The 18,105-nt window shown below is 42.9% G+C and overlaps 1 protein-coding gene across 1 annotated transcript in view; it reads left to right on the top strand.

Annotated features, from left to right (window-relative positions):
- GRM1 (glutamate metabotropic receptor 1) overlaps positions 1-1,239 on the top strand; it is a 307,099-nt gene extending 305,860 nt beyond the window's left edge. The window contains exon 8 of the mRNA XM_028140654.2: positions 1,179-1,239. Within this exon, the coding sequence (XP_027996455.1) occupies positions 1,179-1,239 (61 nt within the window). The remainder of the gene's footprint in view (positions 1-1,178) is intronic.
- Positions 1,240-18,105: the final 16,866 nt, after the last annotated feature.

Below are 18,105 nucleotides of genomic sequence, written 5' to 3'. Positions count from 1 at the left end.
TCTCTGTCTTTGATGGGAAAAGAGGACAGATGACCAAGGTCTTTGTATAGCCTGAAGCTGTTGTGATCCTCTTCTGATTAACACTGGATCATTGTCAACAAGATCTTAGGGTAGGTGGTCCAATGCTGATTCATAGAGAACATTGTGGCTTTTTAGAGCCCTAGAGGGGACTGAATCACTGCAGAGTTCCCTACTATGGGAGATTCTTCCCAGTTCAAGCAACCTCATCCATATCACCACAGTACCTGCTGATGGTTCCCCTTGGACATATTGTTCCTGAAATTCTTCTCTGTAACTGGCACCCCCCTTACGTGGAGTGACAAGAAGATGGCTTGATCCCACCACCTTCTGAAGTGCTACATAGTTCATGGGAAACCTACTTATTCTCCAACAAGTAATGGAAAGGTGGACTGCACATGACTGCCCCCTTATCCTTGTCTTGTCCAGTCAGTGCTTCTCTCACCTGCCTGATCTACCTTATATGCCATATGAGGAGGCATCCAACCAAGGAATGAGGGGGCATCCTGCCTTGTGACAGGTGCCTTCAACCTCTTGCCACTCCCCTCTTCTCTACCATTAGACCAGGAGATACATGTGACTTTATATAAAGTGACAGCAATGCTTTAATAATAACACTAGAGGCCCAGCACATGAAATTGCGTGAGACCCAGACCCGGCGTGCTGCGGGAACCCAGCATCAAGTCCCGCCAGCGCCAACGGGACCCATCAATACACCTCCTGGTGACCGGTTTTTGGTTGTTATAGTGTTATGATCACTGGGTGTTTATTATATAGATAATATGGAGAAAAATTAGCAGCTGTGGTGTAAGATATAAAACCATGAACCACCATTGGGAATAAAGGGAGGTGGCAAGACGGGAGGGAAAAAGAGAATTTGGGACAGACACAAACACAACAAAATAATGTCTGCCACTTGGAAAGATGTAGTCAAAGAATGCACTCCACTGATGTGGCTTTCAGAAACGAGCCTGGCAGTCAGAAGCAGCCATATGTAAGGAAGTTCTAGGACACGGAGGTGGAGATGACGTGGAGAAAGGCTCAGGAGCCAGGCCAGGCCCTGCCCCAGCCCCAGGCACCACCTGAGTGGTGTCATCACCTTATCTGTACACATGCATAACCACTCACTCACTGGGTGTCTTTTTCTTTTCAATCTTCAGGAAGAGGCAGCCAGAATTCTCGCCCACCAGCCAGTGTCCGTCGGCACATGTGCAGCTTTGAAAACCCCCACACTGCAGTGAATGTGTAAGAGAAGCTGCATGGAAAATAGAGCGGTTTGCCCTTGCTTTCTCTCTCCTGGGTTTTTCCACTTTCTAACATGGAAACAAGATGTGGTGCATGCCATCCAGAATGAGGAACCATTTACGTGCCATGGTTTGCACGACTGCCTTAATTTGGTTGTCCATCTCTCTTAAAAGGACACTGTCAAGTTGTTAGTCTTTTCGCTTTTTTATGTTTCGATGCAAGATGCAACACTTTTTCTGATTATGGAGATTCACTTTTGTTTGTGACTCCCACTCACAAGCTCGAAAGTGAATTTTCCCCTTTCACAAAGTTGTCAGCTTCTCCTTGGCAAACAGAGCTTTTTCCTTTTCTTTTCTTTTTCTGCCTTTTTGCTGTTGCACAAATGTTTGAAATTGATCCTGTCTGCATTAAAGTAAAGCCATACTTGAACTTCTAGAAGAGTTCCACAATGTCAGTTTCAGGGGTGGGCGCTCACAGGAGCCTCTGTTGGGGGTCTCCCTCATCTTGGGGAGCACAAAACAAAAGTTTTGTAAGCCCCATAAAAAGAAAGTTTTATAAAAAGCAGAGTAGTTGTTTTCCCAGGATTCTGAGTGCTTTTATCAGATTTTCCCTATCTGATAAAAACGATGCATGTTTGGTCCAATTTTTGACCTGTAGATCTTGACAGTGTCTCTTTAAGTTAACAAAAGAACAAAGACCATGTTCAATTCATTGTGCATGGAGTCTGTGGTCATTTTCAGCTGTTCCTTTACAGCCCTCCAAACTCCTGGGAGAGTCAAAGGTACACATTCCTGCAGCAGGAGGGAACCCACTGATGAGGTGTCTGTGGCTTCAATTGCTCTTCAGATGAGAAGGGCCTAATTTGTTCAAATGTTTGCTACTGAACTTGGCCTTGGAGGCTGGTGAATGGGGCCCTAGCATCTCTACTCTTGACTCAGTGGAGTGCATTGGGAAGTCTGTGTTCTGCTAGACCCTTAAAAAGCCCAAATGGAAACCAAATTATATTGACTCTTAGAGGGAAAAATACAGTAGCGATGTCAATATGTTTCAAGTGGTGGTTTGAAGGCTCCTGTATTTATAGATCAAAGCCACTCTAGTCTGCTTGGATGCATTTTTAAAAAATTCTTCCCCGTCAAAATCCATTGAGTGTTTCTTGTACCAGGCATTGAGTCTGACCAAGGACACAGCAAGGAAGTCCTGATTATGACAGCTGCTGGCTGCCTGTCAAAAGGTATTGATGGGGAGAGTAAATGTACTTGTCTTGTCATGACAGCAAGGCCAGAGAGAGAGGAGAGTCTCCTAACATTTCATAACATGAAGGTGAGTGCCTAAAAACAAAGGCTGAAAGTAGCTACATCCTTGGGAGGTGAATGCAGCAATCAGCAAAGCTAACAAGTTGGTTAAGAACTTTCAAATCAGGATCTATTCAAGCTTGCTTTCTGGAGACTAAACAGGATAAAGAAGATATGGGTAGCTTCAAAGCTAAGACTGGCTAATTTTAGCCTTGGGTGTTCCTGAAAAGAAAAAGAAAAATACACACTCTCTGTGGCCTTCAGTTCTCATAGCTTTTGTTTTTTTTTTTTAAATATATTTTATTGATTTTTACAGGGAGGAAGGGAGAGGGATAGAGAGCTAGAAACGTCGATGAGAGAGAAACATTGAGCTGCCTCCTGCACACCCCCTATGGGGATGTGCCCGCAACCAAGGTAATGCCCTTGACTGGAATCGAGCCTGGGACCTTCCAGTCCGTAGGCCGACGCTCTATCCATGAGCCAAACCGGTTTTGGCTCTCATAGCTTTTGTAAATAAGAAAGGTCAAGGGACTAATGATGGAAATAAAGGTGACTACTGGACCATTATGGTCTGCCTAGATCTGTCCTGGGTCTGAGAAATAATCTCAGCTGAACAATGTAACTGTCTTATATTTCCAGGGCAAACTGTGAGGGCTCCAGGTAGAGCTGAAGAGCATCAGATGAATTGCTGTTTAAATTATAGGTTTGGTAGCATGGGCCGTAGAAGCAAGATAATGCTTGACCTGACATTTCTTAATAGGGAGCATAATCTAGGTTCATCTCTACTTCCCGGGGGAATCTAATTACACCTGGCATATGGCTGCTAAAACAATGCTTCTGTACCAATATGATATTTTAAATAAATTTTGGCATGAGAATTTCTTCAATCAGCCAGTAGTCATGTTTAATATCTGCTTAGGAAAAGTTTAGTAACCATCAGAACTCAGCTCTTCAGCTTGAAATTAAGTTGTCAATTTTATTAAGACAGTAGACTCCATGTCCAAAGTTTATGGGGCCTTCCTTACTTTATTGACCTTGTTGAGGTAATTTCTTTATTAATTCATTGAAGAAAGCTCAGGCTTAATAAAGGCAAACTGATTTCCTTGGTGCTGTTTTTTTTTAATCCAGTATCATATAGCGTTAGGATAAAGAATGTGATTGATCTAAAGATTATTAAAGGGGGACTGTTTATTTATTTATTTATTTATTTATTTATGTATTATGTATTTATTTATTTAATTTATTGAGGTGACATTGGTCAACATGAACACATAGGCTTCAGGTGTGTGTTTCTATGTTACAAGATCTGTATATTGTACCGTGTGCCCACTACTCAAAGTCAAATATTGTCGAGGGGACCATATATTTAGACTTTTTAATATGGGAAATTTCAGCTAGCCAAATAGTTCTCTGGCTTGCTTATGTTGAGGTGAGACTCAAGAAGAGAGGGATAAAATTCACAATGCTGTTTAAGATTTACTATCAACAGAAACTCCAGGTTCTCATGTAATCAAAGAGCATTTGTCCTGAATAACACAGTCACAGACTCTCTACCTTACAACTAGTGGTGAGTCAAAAGGTGAGAGATTTTAATTACATTCAGATGGGCTCCCAGAGAATGATACTGACTATGCAGGTTTTTCTGGAAAGTCTTCAAGAAGTGGAACTGGATTCCAGGGGAGTTGTTTGTATCGAAGACTAGCTGGAGGTTGCCTGGGAAAACAGTTGTCTGATTCAAGTGATTTCAAATAGTTCCTGTGGCTGAGATTCCAAACATCACCACTCAAACTGCATTTTGGTACCAGTGCGCTGAAGCAGGTAGAGGTGAGATATTTGGCGTGTATCCGTGGAGACAGCACTACCCCTTCCTTGAAAGGCCTCCTGTGTCAGCCATAGCTACAAGGCCTGAGCAGAATCACCCTCACGCCTGTTTGTGGCTTTGGCTTGTTTTCTTAACTTGGTACCCCATTCTCTCCAGGCTGTGGCCCAATGGCATTTCCTATTTCCACTTTCCTTTTCAGAAGAAAACAAATGCTAACCTCTCGGGCTCCCAGGAGTGTCTTCCCTCCCCCTTACGTGAAGGTCTTTCCCTGTCTGTGGGCTCTCTGGATGCCATCCTTATGTCTGTTGGGAAGCTATTAAGCCTGGAATTGGACATAAGGGAGACAGGTGTTGTGTGAGCTTCCCCCTCAGGCAGCTTGTTCAGGACGCTTTCCTCCTGATCTCAAACACCCACCCACTGCTATTCCCGTTTTAGACCTTTCTGGAGCAGAGAACAGTGTTCTCGGCAGATGTAACTAGTACTTACTGAGACAAATGAGACAGTATCACTCTGACCGCTAAGATATACTGATCTGTGTACACCACCCACTTCCAATTAGTCTCTGCAGTGCTGTAAATATTGCGTTTTCTGTTTGGGGGGATCACAATATTTAATGAAAGAAAACCAAAGCAAGGTCCCAAGCCTATTGTAGCTGAAACTGTAGCCCCAGGCCGGCTTAGCTCTGAACACTATGGGTGTATATCTTCCCTTCCTTCCTCTCAGGCCTAACAGGGGTTTCCTCCAATAACTTCCATACCAATAAAAATATTTAGCCACCCAAGGTAGTTACACCAGATACTACTGCATTTAATCTTCAAATATGAGATTAGTTTAGGCCTGATACCTGTCTTTTGAAAGAGCAAGAAGGATGGGATCCTTTGTATCAATTATGTGGTGTTTCTAGACCAGAGAGCTTTTCTTAGGAAACTGAGTCAAATCAAATAATAGAAGGAAGAAGTTGGTGGCGGTGATAAGGTATTGAAGTTATCTGAAATTAAATAATAGTCTTATTTCACAGTAACATTTTATTTTTATAGTGCATTTATTCCTTTTTGCTGCCCCATATTTTATGCATTTTTTCTTCTCTTGGTATCAGTAATGGGCTTCAAATCTTTTCAAATAGGATAATTGCTTTACAAACCAAAATGGATATTAAACCTGCAACAAAATCTATGATATTATTTGTACCTTTACTAGTGGCCACTTGAACACAAAATACAAAAAAGTTCCTCAGGATTTAGCTGCATTTGTATCTAGCAGTACATTTTATCACAACAGCATTTGCGTGCATTTAAAATAACAGTGCCCAGCCAGCTGGTGTGGCTCAGTTGGTTGAGCACCATCCCATGCACCAACATTCCCATGCAGGTTCAATTCCCAATCAGGGCATATGCCTGGGTCATGGGCTCGATCCCCAGTAGGGGGCGTGCAGGAGGCAGCTGATCGATGTTTCTCCTGGATGTTTCTATCTCTCCCTCTCCTTTCCTCTCTAAAATCAGTAAAAACATATTAAAAAAAAAAACAACACACAAAAAACAAACAGTGCCTAATCTACAAAGACGTACTATTGATTCAGTCTAAAAACAATGCTTAATGCCCATGTAAATTCACATCAATCGGTCTGTGAACTGCAGGTTAGAAATAACTACTCCAGGGGCCAAGGTTTACACTCTGTACTGCACTTTATACAAGATGACACATTTTTTTCTCCACTATCTCTGGATTTTAGAAAACGATTTATGTTGTCCTTGGGGGGGGGGGGAATCTAATCTTCTTACTCTGATCAATGCCCTAGGGGATTAGGACTGCTTCCTAATTAAACAGTACTTTACAGCAGATTCAGAGCAAGACTCTAGGGGAAGGAAAGCTGCTAATTTTGATCAAGGTGGGGGGGGGAGGGGAGAATCTCCCACCAAAAGAATAAAAAGTGTATCAAATTAAAACAGAACTAAATTATGATTATATCTGTCTGCCAGATGATTGATAATACCTTTAACACATGGAAGTGCATGATTTTAAAAGAGGTCCCCATAGAAATCCTGAACAATGAGGAAAACAGCCCATGTGAGTGAGGAATGTAAGTCCCAGGCATACAAGGATGCCTCTTTTGCTAGTTAGTGTATGGAAGACAGAGATCACTTTTGGCTAGTATATGTGGAGACTGGTTGAAGCAGGGGCAGACTTGTTCTCGAGGGACATTTATTTATTTATTCATTCGTTTATTTTCTCAAGGCCCTCCCCTTTGGTAACTATCAGCTTGTTCTCTATATCTATGTGTCTGTTTCTATTTTGTTTGTTCATTTCTTTTGTTTTGTTTTTAAATTCCACACACAAGTGCAATCATATGATAGCTGTCTTTTTCTATCTGACTTATTTCTTTTGGTATAATACCCTCCAGTTCCATCTGTGTTATCACAAATGGCAAGATTATGTACTTTTGAAATTGCTGAATAATATTCCATTATGTATATACTACTTCTTCTTTATTTGTCTGTTGATAGACATCTAAGTTGTTTTCATATCTTGGCTATTACTAGTAATGCTGCAATGCACATAGGGGTGCATAGATCTTTTCAAGTTAGTGTTTTTGTTTTCAAGGGACTTGTTTTATAAAACACATACACATATCTAAATGAAGACACAGCATCTTTTTTAGTTTAAGGGTTTTCTGAGTGAGCATTGAGAGGCAGGGATTTGGAGAAGGAAAAAGTGTTTCTTTCAGTTGAAAGAAAATGGAAGACATTGAGGTTGGATGGAACACCAAATAAAACATATCATATATGAGCAAGGCCAGAGGCAAATAAAAGTTTATACTTTCTGGAAGAAGTATATTGACTTTATAAAGAAACAGTGTGAGTTGTGTGGTGATGGAGGAGATCGAGGAAGATGAAAGTGGGAGGTGAATTTGCCTATAGTTTCAAATATTAAATTTAATATAACAATTTGGAGATGAGATTTTTCTTAGACAATTAAAAATACAGCATAGATGGTCATATGTATGGAGGAATTAACCTTTCAACAGATAATGAGATCAAAATGTTAGCTATTATATCTATTTTAGAACCTTGATATCTAGAATTTCTATAGTAGCTATCAGGATTCTTACAAGAATCTGTACTTACTTGGCTCACTTCACTTTTCAAATTATAAAGTATGAAATGTCAAAATATTATCCTCATCATAATGTGACACACATATAACTTTTGAAGCAGTCATACCTGCATTTTCAAAATGATTAAGTAAGCTGTTATATTAACTATTGATCATTTCCTACTTTTTTCAAACAAAAGATTATAGTGTGGAATAATCTATTTTAAACATCCACCTATTCCTTTTAATGTCTCAATGTGTTATTATTGTGCTACTTTCTTGTTTTCATGGATATAGCAGAAGCAAAAACTCCTAATAAAACAGAAGAGAAAACATTTCCCGATTTAAGTATTAACGCTGTTGTTATTAATAATATGCTATGGTCAAGTACCACCATCTGCTAAAAGGATACATAGAAAATAAGCCAAGAGTCCAAAAGTAAGGCCATAGTTACTACAACATACAGAATAGAATGTGTGGCGGGCACACACAGTGTATTTCCTTTTCTTCTATTCTATGTTGCTGGTTTTATGAGAGTCCCATGAAGATGGAATGGGTAAGACTGGGGGGCTGTTGCTGCTCTGGGATTTTCCTTCATCCAGGTTCAGTCAGGAAAAGGCCAGGAAGGGGTTTTTGGTCTCAGTAAGTTTTGCTTTATCTGAATCTCCATTTTGTCTCATTGGTATCAAACTACGCCAGAGAACTAAAGCAGGATCCGAGCATCTGTATTTTCCTGGACTTCCCGGTTCTATCTCTCTTCAAATGCACCTGGTTAAAAGTCCCCAGTGTGAAAACCCCACACCACCTGCTGTGAATCAGGGCCTTTATGTGAGTTGTGATCCATCCTATGTGTCAGGAGCAGTGCTTGGAAATAAAAGGGAAATCATTAGTTATGAAACACTGAAACGGAGCATGGGTCTGGGTTTTCCTGTCACCTGCTTTTCTTTCTCGCCCGTACAGGTCCCATGCGTGTGAGCATGCTGCTCTGGTAACAGGAGATGCCTGCGTGGCAGAATGGGCAGCTGAGAGGCTGTATGCTATGGCCCCGCAGGACAATGAGAGTAGCTTTGTCTGTGGGTCTGAATTTGTTCCAGGGACAAAGAAAACTAAGAAGAAAGGGAGGTCACTGTGTTCTGTTACTCGCGTGTAACTAAGTTTTGGAATCTTTTAAAGACGTGCATTGAGCCATAATCTTATCATGGCCTTAGAATGTGTGTGTGTGTGTGTGTGTGTGTGTGTGTGTGTGTGTGTGTGTGTGTGTGTGTGTGTGTGGTTGTGCAGTAACTTTGTGAAACTTTAAACCTAAAAAGCTGCTTCTACGACAGGCTGGCTTTTCTTCTCCCCTCTGACTTCCCTCAGGGTCAAAAGGTCCTGCCTCATCTTGGGGTGGATGGAACCACCAGCCGCAGTTTCGGAGCCAACCTGGGGTCCACACTCTTAAGCACTGCAGCTCTTAGCATTGAATCAGTAATAAGGAGAGGCTAGGGGTGTGGGGGACAGTTGAGGGGCAAATCCAACTGCATTGAGCTGGGCTTGCAAAAAACAAAAAAAATGATGTATGTGTTTTGCCCGTGTGCATGCAATACCTGCCAATAAACCCATCTCTATTTTATCCATAGTTCGAATGGCAAGTCTGTGTCATGGTCTGAACCGGGTGGAAGGCAGGTGCCCAAGGGCCAGCACATGTGGCACCGCCTCTCTGTGCACGTGAAGACCAACGAGACGGCCTGCAACCAAACGGCCGTCATCAAGCCCCTCACTAAAAGTCACCAAGGCTCTGGCAAGAGCCTGACCTTTTCAGATGCCAGCACCAAGACCCTCTACAACGTGGAGGAGGACGCGCCGCCGGCGGGCTTCAGCCCCACCAGCAGCCCTTCCATGGTGGTGCACCGGCGCGTGCCCCCGGCGGTGAGCACCCCGCCGCTGCTGCCCCACCTGACTGCGGAGGAGACGCCCCTGTTCCTGGCCGACCCGGCGGTCCCCCAGGGCTTGCCCCCTCCCCTCCCGCAGCCGCAGCCGCAGCAGCAGCAGCCGCCCCAGAAATCCTTCCTGGACCAGCTGCAGGGAGTGGTCAACAATTTCAGCACCGGCATCCCGGATTTCAACGCGGTGCTCGCCGTCCCCGGGGGCCCGGGGAACGGGGTGCGGTGCCTGTTCCCGCCGCCGGCGCCCCCGCAGCACCTGCAAATGCTCCCGCTGCAGCTGAGCACGTCGGGGGACGAGCCCGCCTCCCCCGCAGCCGAGGACGAGGACGACAGCGAGAGGTTTAAGCTGCTCCAGGAGTACCTGTCGGAGCGGGAAGGGACCACGGAGGAAGACGAGCTGGAGGAGGAGGAGGAGGAGGAGGGCCCGCCGGCCGCCCGCAAACCCACCCCCGAGGCTTCGCCCGCCCTGACGCCTCCCTCGCCTTTCCGCGACTCCGTGGCGTCGGGCAGCTCGGCGCCCAGCTCCCCCGTGTCCGAGTCCGTGCTCTGCACCCCTCCCAACGTGACCTACGCCTCCGTCATTCTGAGGGACTACAAGCAAAGCTCTTCCACCCTGTAGGCGAGGAGGTGTCCACATGGGAAAGCAAGAGAAGGCGGCGAGCACCAGCGCCCGGGGGTGTGCAGAAAGCTGGGGGGCGCCTGGGAGTGGAGGGCGAGGTCGGGCGGGAAGAGAAGGCTGCTGCTGCCCGGAGGGCGGCCAGAGGGGGAAATTCCGCATTATTCACAGTCTTCCCTGGAAGAAAGGGAATTCTGACAAAGCACAATCCCGGTATAGTATGTAACTTTTATCACAAAAATCGATCAAAGTGAAATCGACAAAAACAATCTCCCTTTTTTTTTGGACAATTGTGCATAGAGTTGCATGCCCACACACACCTGGCCAGTTTGAAAGGTGCAGGAGGTGAGGGCCATCGGGTTGAATCATGAGGTCCCCTCATGGTATTCCTGGTGAGCCTGGTGGAGCCAGACAGAGCAGGGGGTGAAGGAGGGGCAAGCAGGAAGCACACGCAGGGAACCGAGGGTGGGAGCACAGACTCCTGGTCTTCAGGAGACCCCGGAACTGGCCGGGTTAGGGGCCTCTCCTCTCCCACTGCATCTGACACAGAGCAGCCTGCTGCCACGCTTAGAGAAAGGTGCATGGGCCTACTGCCGCTGTGTTCGGGGAAAACAAATAAGAGCAAAATTACCACCAAAAAGTGCAGAGCTAGGGAAGGATGCAACGAGAAACTAGACAATAACTACATAAGCATGGAGCTTTGAACAAAATCAGCACATTCAGCTTCCCATATCTGATACTCGCTTGCCGATGATTAGGGGAAGGCCAGAAGGAGAGATTGTTTCAAGAGTGGCTGAAGACCTTTTGTGGATTAACTTGCGTGCGTGCCAGGAGAGCTCTCCTTTGCCCGTCAGTTACCGTAGAGAACAAACCATGTGGCAAAATTGTTCCCTTCCATTAACTGTAGCAAATAATACTTCCCAGTCGAACTTCTAAGATGCAGTATGTGTATTTGGTGCCCATGTTTCTCCCATGAAGTACAGCAACAAATCCATCTCTGAATTTAACGGTGTCCTCATAGCAACTACTACTGGCAAATTAAATGTTTCAATGACGAATAATTCTTTCCTGTTGTCACAGAAGTCCCAGTAACTAGCGAGTGAACGTGTTCTTGTATTCTTGTATACATGTGATAATAAAATTTGTGCAATGTGATGTCAATCTACCTGCAACTAGAAGATTGTCTTTCCGATATGATATAGATATTCTTACATTCCAACCATGTTTTATAGGCCATCCTCATATCTACAGGAACTGTTTGAAGGTTTGAGTGCTGTGGTCCAATGTTTTTCATATGCTGCTCAGAGGACACTTATTTTTCAGGTATTCTATGACCTGGAAATGTTATTAATGAAGTGGTTTGAAAATTTGTTACAGTGAAAGTTTACAAGAACTGTGGGTAAAAATAAAAAGGTATGTTTTATAAACGTGCACACATCATTATTAAAACGTAAGATTGAAATGAAAGTATTTAGATGATTTCAGGTTACTCTAGGGTGTTTTTTTAAAAAGCTTTCCCACAGCTACTTGATCTTGATGTGCTTAAAGCATACAATAACGTCTAAGATTGATCATAATTCCTCAAATTATTTACCACTTTTTGCTTTCTTTTAATTTTTTATTTCCATGTATTCTTGTTCCTATATTTCCATGGTCATCCTTTTCTTTAGGTTTTTATTTGTTATTTGCTGTGTGTAATATCCATGTGTGTGCAAGCCAGTTGTTTTATTTTTTCCTTCCCCTTTTCACCCCAAATAAAGAGACTTACTTGCTGCTTTTGATTTCTATTATTTATGGAATGAATCTTTCCCCCTTAAATACCTTTGTTCATGCCTTATGTTCAGTCATATTTTAATACGCTTCCTTATGTTGAAGCTTGTGATTTCTCAGTCGAAACTCATCTTAGACTCTTTAAACCCATGCTGCATCATTTGTTCAGAGTTTAACATCAACTCCAGTGGCCGAAGCTCATGTTTCTTCTGTCTTCCCCAAATTCTACTGCCAAGTTTAGTCAGTTCCACATCAAGGATGGACTGTATTTCTTTTTAAAAAATTATAACACCTTTAACATTTATAACACCTTTGAGGGAAAGACCTTATGATTGAAATGTGGATTTCAGTTCCATATTTTCATTGTAATGCCACAGAATGAGAAATATGGATGGTTCCTATGCTTATTAGGTGGTCTACTAATTGGCAAACCAGCAAGGGAATGCATACTATTTCATATTAGTGAAACATGTTTTTTATCTTAAGGCCATTAACCCATGTCCTTGATATCACAGGACTTGTGCATTCAGATTTTTTTTTTTAAATAGACCAGAAAAACTGCTTCTGCTATTAAAATACTATAAGATATTGTCCTGAGGTTTTTGAGACATTTGGGGAACACATTCAACACTGGTCACGTAATTACTCTAAATGCCTCCTATTATGATTAAGTTTTTTCAATACAATATAATATTAGGTCTTATAATTGTTCAAAATTGGAAATGGACACATGCATACCTGATACCCAAAGAGCAGAAACTCTTCCCCTTAATGTATGTGCTTATACATGCTGTTTAGCTTCTTGTAAACGTGTTTTAGTTTGGCTTGTTACTGCCTTTTGTCAAATAATCTTGACAATGCTGTATAATAAATATTTTCTATTTATTAAATGTGTGTGGCCCTCCTCTATAGCTTGTGAGAACTACAGACATAGAAAGAGACTGGTATCGGAGAGTATTCCAATGGTTTGATTTTGCTCAGAACTGTCTTCTAGGTGAAAGGTGGATGGAGAACACCACACAAAATTTACAGACCGGGTAGGTGACAAAGAAGAGTACAGTTTGATCATGAGGAAGGTGGTAACTCAAGCTCTGACAATTAAAAATGAACCCCGGCTAGCTGGCATGGCTCAGTAGTTGAGCGTCAACCTATGAACCAGGAGGTCATGGTTCGATTCTCAGTCAGGGCACATACCCAGATTGTGGGCTCAATCCCCATAGGCAGCTGATCTATGATTCTCTATCATCACTGATGTTTCTATCTCTCCCATCCTCTCTGAAAACAATTTAAAAAAGAAAAAGAGAAATCTAAAATTTAATTTTCAACACCATGGCAGACATTGTTATGGTCTTTTTGACAGAAAGTGTGAGGCTTGACAAACTCCTGGATCTTCAGCAGAACTCTGGACACAGAGGCCTCTAAGAGCCCCATCTTTGTTTCATCTGTGCCCTACAAGGCTCACACTCTATGGGGCCTGGTGTCTTACCTTGTGGATATACTCTTGCTCACCCCAAGTGCTAGTCCTCTACATTTCCATGGAGACTCCACTGGCCCTCAAAACAAGGGAGCCTCTGCTGTTCACATCTTCATCCAGGAAATGCCTGCACAGGAAGCCACCTACCCAGTGTCATTCAAGGAGAGAGCATGGTGGTGCAAAGGCCATATTTGTGAGATCATGATGTGTTTAGATGGAGCAAGTTCTGTATAGGAAAGAATTATAGACTCTGGGGCTGAGACACCAGGGGTTTCTTCATGGTGCTCAGAAAATAGAGTGAGAGATCATGAAATAAGAGCTTAGTGTCTCAGAGGAAAAGTCATTCTATATAATAAAAGGGTAATATGCAAATTGACCCTAATGGCCTAACGGCCTGGAATGACTGGTCATTATGATGCACACTGATCACCAGGGGGCAAACACTCAATGCAGGAGCTGTCCCCTAGTGGTCAGTGCACTTCCACAGGGGGAGCTCCGCTCAGCCACAAGCCGGGCTGACGGCTGTGAGTGCAGTGGTAGTGGCGGGAGCCTCTCCTGCCTCCTCGGCAGTGCTAAGGATGTCTGAGTGGGCCTAAGCCATCAGTTGGACATCCACTGAGGGCTCCCGGACTGCGAGAGGGCGCAGGTTGGGCTGAAGGACCCCTCCCACCCCCCCGCTGCCACCAAGTGCATGAATTTTCATGCACCAGACCTCTAGTAGGAGAGAAAATAAGAAACAAAGGAGTAAGAAAAATAAAAATGTTTCAAGTGTGTAGTCCATATATTACAGTAAGTCACAGGGCCTCCATTTGGAGACTCCAGAAGCTTCACCATAAGGAAGAAATTTGGAGAGACAGCGGTTGTGATCCAGATACCACAAATGATACGTGAGTCACTGCCCCCAATAATTTCTACAGAGAACCCCCTGAGAGGGAATCAAAGACAAGGGAAGCAAGATTTTATTAACCTACCCTCTGCCAGGCATTTTGCTAGGTTCTTTGTATTAATTTTCATTTAATCTTCCCACATGGGTATTTTAGAGAACTGAAGTAACTTGCCCGAATTATTTCTGCTTTAAGCGGCCCAGCAGGGATTCCACCCCCACCCTAAGCCTGTGCATTTCCCTTCCTCTCCAGAGCCCAGGAGAGTAGACAGGAGTTGGCATTTCCCACCACATTTTATTCCTGTCCCTGACAACATTATAGTTTACAGGTCTCTTTCTCTCAGTAGATTGTAAGTTACCTTTTGCCTGAGATCCATTTTTCTTTCTAATTTCTGAGCCTTGAGGACAAAGTGGATACTCAGTACATGTTTGTTAAGAAAGGAAATGGTGCTATAACACCATATAGTTGTCCCAGATCAATTCTCTGAAGATTTATTTCAAGACATTTATGGGGTCCAGAGCTCTAAATTTCGACCTACTAATTCTAACTCTGCCGACTGGAAGGACACATGTTTCCTGCATGAAAAACAAGCTTTCTTTTTGGCATCAGAGAGAGCTGTCCCACTGGGCAGCATGTCTGAGTGCCTGCAGAAGAAGGTGGCTATACTCAGTGTCCACAGAGCCCAGCCAGAGGTTTGGAAAGGCAGTAGCAGGCCCGGGAACAGCGTCCTCTGCAGGACAACTCCAGGTAAGAGGACTGTTAAAGAGAAACCTGATTGAAATGAGGGCGAATAAGTCATCCGTGGGGAAAGTATGGGCTGGGCGGGTTCCTTCCACACAGAGGTGCATACACGTCTTCCGACAAAGTGAAAGGCAAAACCAGTCACCAAGGCTTGGGAGAACATGGAGCCTATTTAGGGAGCCGAAACGATGACACCATTAAACCAAAAACTGGTTTGGTTTTCTCAAGGTAGTTTGAGAATCAACATTTGTAGATTAATAAGCAAGAGAAATGAAACGTAGAAAAGGATAACAAAGCCTGAAAAGGGAAAGAATGATACTTGAGTAACTGCCCCAATAATTTCGTAGAGTTGGAAGTGAATTTAGAAGTCACTTAAAATACAAATACGTTTCACCCCATTTAGGATTCTGTTCCCATTGCTCCTGTTTGTCTTTCTATACCAGGCCGGGGCCAGTGGGGAAGCCACCGCTGAGTGGGGTAGGGCAGGGGAGGGCCCGGGGTTACAATGCCTATTGCCTGCGGTTGTGCAGTGAGAGAGAGCAGATCGCCCTGGACACTGGGAGAGCAAGTGCAAAGCGACATTGTGAATAAGTCACAAGGCTGGTGGGAGAACAGAGCTATGGCACACACCCAGGATGAAGGTGTTGGGGGACCAGGAATGCTGAGAGGCAGGCCCAGGAGGGCACATGGCAGGACGGTAGTCTGACATCATTCCAGAGACAAAATGCTGGTGACCAACATGAGCTTTTGGTGACAGCCACAGGGGTTTATCTGTGGGACCTGGTTTGTTTTAAGGGATGGGATGGATTTAGGTGATTTTAGTCCTCAGTTTAGCAATTTCTAGCATCTTGCATTTGATGAGAAATGCTAATGGTTAGAAAATTCTTCACTTTCCAGAGCTAAAAATGTGCCTTTTTCTAACAGTTGTCCCAATTAGAGTTCTGCCCTCTGGGAAAAGGTTGAACAAATTTAGTCCATGTGTGCGTGACTTCCTTCAGCCACTTGAATACAGTGATTATGCAGTTAGTTAGTGGTTTATTCTCCTAGCCAGAGAGCTTCGCTTCCTTTCACTGCTCTCTTTGATATTAGGTTCCTAAACTCCTAATCAGGCCATGGCCATATTCCAATTTTTAAATATATTTTTAAAATGTTGCATCCAGAACTAGGCTTACTATCACACAAATACTTTGATCTCATTAATCATTATTCTGTGTGGCTGCCTAAGAGTGTGTTCATTTTGTTAGCAGATTTGCCACATTTTGAGTGCACACTTAGCTCAGAGCCAGCTATAACCCTTAAGGCATTTTCATAAGCACTGCAGGAAAGGGATATGAATGTGACTATTTTATTGGGTTGGGTTTCTCCAGAAGCAGACCATGAGAGGAGGGTTTGGGTTTGAGTTGTGTATTAGGGGGTGATCCCTGGGAGCACCAATAAACCAGTGGGGCGTGAGGAAGCAAATGACAGGCAGCCAACATGGGTTCATTTCCATGCAGGTCATCATGGTGGAACTCAGTCCTGCTGGGGACAGTGGAGAACATGCCTCCTAATTGTCCCCACTCCCCACTGTCCTGGTCAAGGGCTGTAGGGGAGGGAGGTACGTGTTAATCCCAGTTGTTTCCCATGTGTCCCATATGCAGGCTCCTATCTCCAGAGAAAGCCTTCAGTCAAAGATTTGCAGATGCTGGCAGCTGTAATGGAAGAGCTGGGCCGTGTGGGGAAGGTGAGAGTTAGGAGGGGGTAGGGCACCAATAGTATCTGCTGTAGATATTCTATGTAGATGATAGATAGATGATAGATAGATAGATAGATAGATAGATAGATAGATAGATACTAACATATATACACACAGATGCAGATACAGTACAGATAAAGATATAAAAACAAGAGGCAAAGTTCTCAACCACTAGAGCCTAAGACCATCGGAAAACACAGATATTTACATTACAATTCATTAACAGTAGCAAAATTACAGTTATGAAGTAGCAACGAAAATAATTTTATGGTTGGGGGTCACCACCACATGAGGAACTGTATTAAAGGGTTGCGGCATTAGAAAGGTTGAGAACCACTGCTTTAAGGTAAGACTTATTCTTATTTTATAAATGAGAAAACTGAGGCTAAAAATGATGAAGTCACATACCTAAGATCTGAAAGATGGTTGGATATAGAGCAGTCAGTACACTGAACCAACACACTATGCTGAAAATTATGCTGAATGCTATGTCGAAAATGCTACACTGAAAACTGTTCTGAAAGCTCTTGATACATAAGCACACTTCGTTTGAATAGCAAACTAATGAAAATTTTATATTGCCTGCTCTAGAGTTGCCACTTGGGAAGTGGGTGTGAATTATGTCCCAAAGGGCTCTGGATTCCACAGAATTAGGGAAATTTGCCCGATTCCATAAGCAGAATCATTGCCATGTATTAACTCACAATGCAAAGCTACAAAGAGAAAAAAATTCTAACTCAAAAATCACTGTTTAATTATAGTAATTTATAGAGGTATTAGAAAAGTGCTCAAAGTAAAAAATATATGATAATTATTGTATTCTCTAGGATTCTGCAATTTAATAAGTTATATCTCATTCAAAGTAACATGTTTACTGAGAATTTCTTAAAGAGTCACTCCTTTTCTTTTTTCTTTTTTTAAGTAAGTCATTATTACTTCTAGAATGTTTCTTAAATGAATGTAGAGGGGGCAGGGAAGAGGAGGTTGAAATGATCCCTCTCCTCAAAAATGTAAAAAAATTTCATGATTGGATGTAAAGATAGTCAGCTAAGTTCCTAATAAGAGTCATTTAACAATTATGAAATGGAGATCGGCATTGTTTGCTTATCTCTAAAACATCAACGAATTAGCTGCTTTCTTTAAATAAATTCAGCTCTCGTTTTTTTAATAGACTAAACTCAACAGATTCATTGTATCTAAATTTTTATTTCATTGATTGGTACATCTGGTTTCGGGGGAGACTGCAGTGTATATGAAAGAATCCTAGATTGGAAATGTTTAGCCATATGCCAAATTAGCTGTTAAATCAGTTAACTTCTATAAGCCTCAGCATTTTTATCTCTAAAATAATGAGTTTGGATCATACAAAATAATAATACTAGATGTATCAAAAGACTTATTATGCACATCTATAGCCCCAGCATTATATTCTTGGGGTTGTTTAACCTATATGCTCCGCAAAGTGTGCGTTAATCAGGATTTGCTAAGTTGTG

Source organism: Eptesicus fuscus, chromosome 10, assembly GCF_027574615.1.
Source record: "Eptesicus fuscus isolate TK198812 chromosome 10, DD_ASM_mEF_20220401, whole genome shotgun sequence".
Classification (NCBI taxonomy): Eukaryota; Metazoa; Chordata; class Mammalia; order Chiroptera; family Vespertilionidae; genus Eptesicus; species Eptesicus fuscus.
The sequence above is the reverse complement of the archived record's forward strand: the minus strand, read 5'-3'. Positions and strand labels throughout refer to the sequence as shown.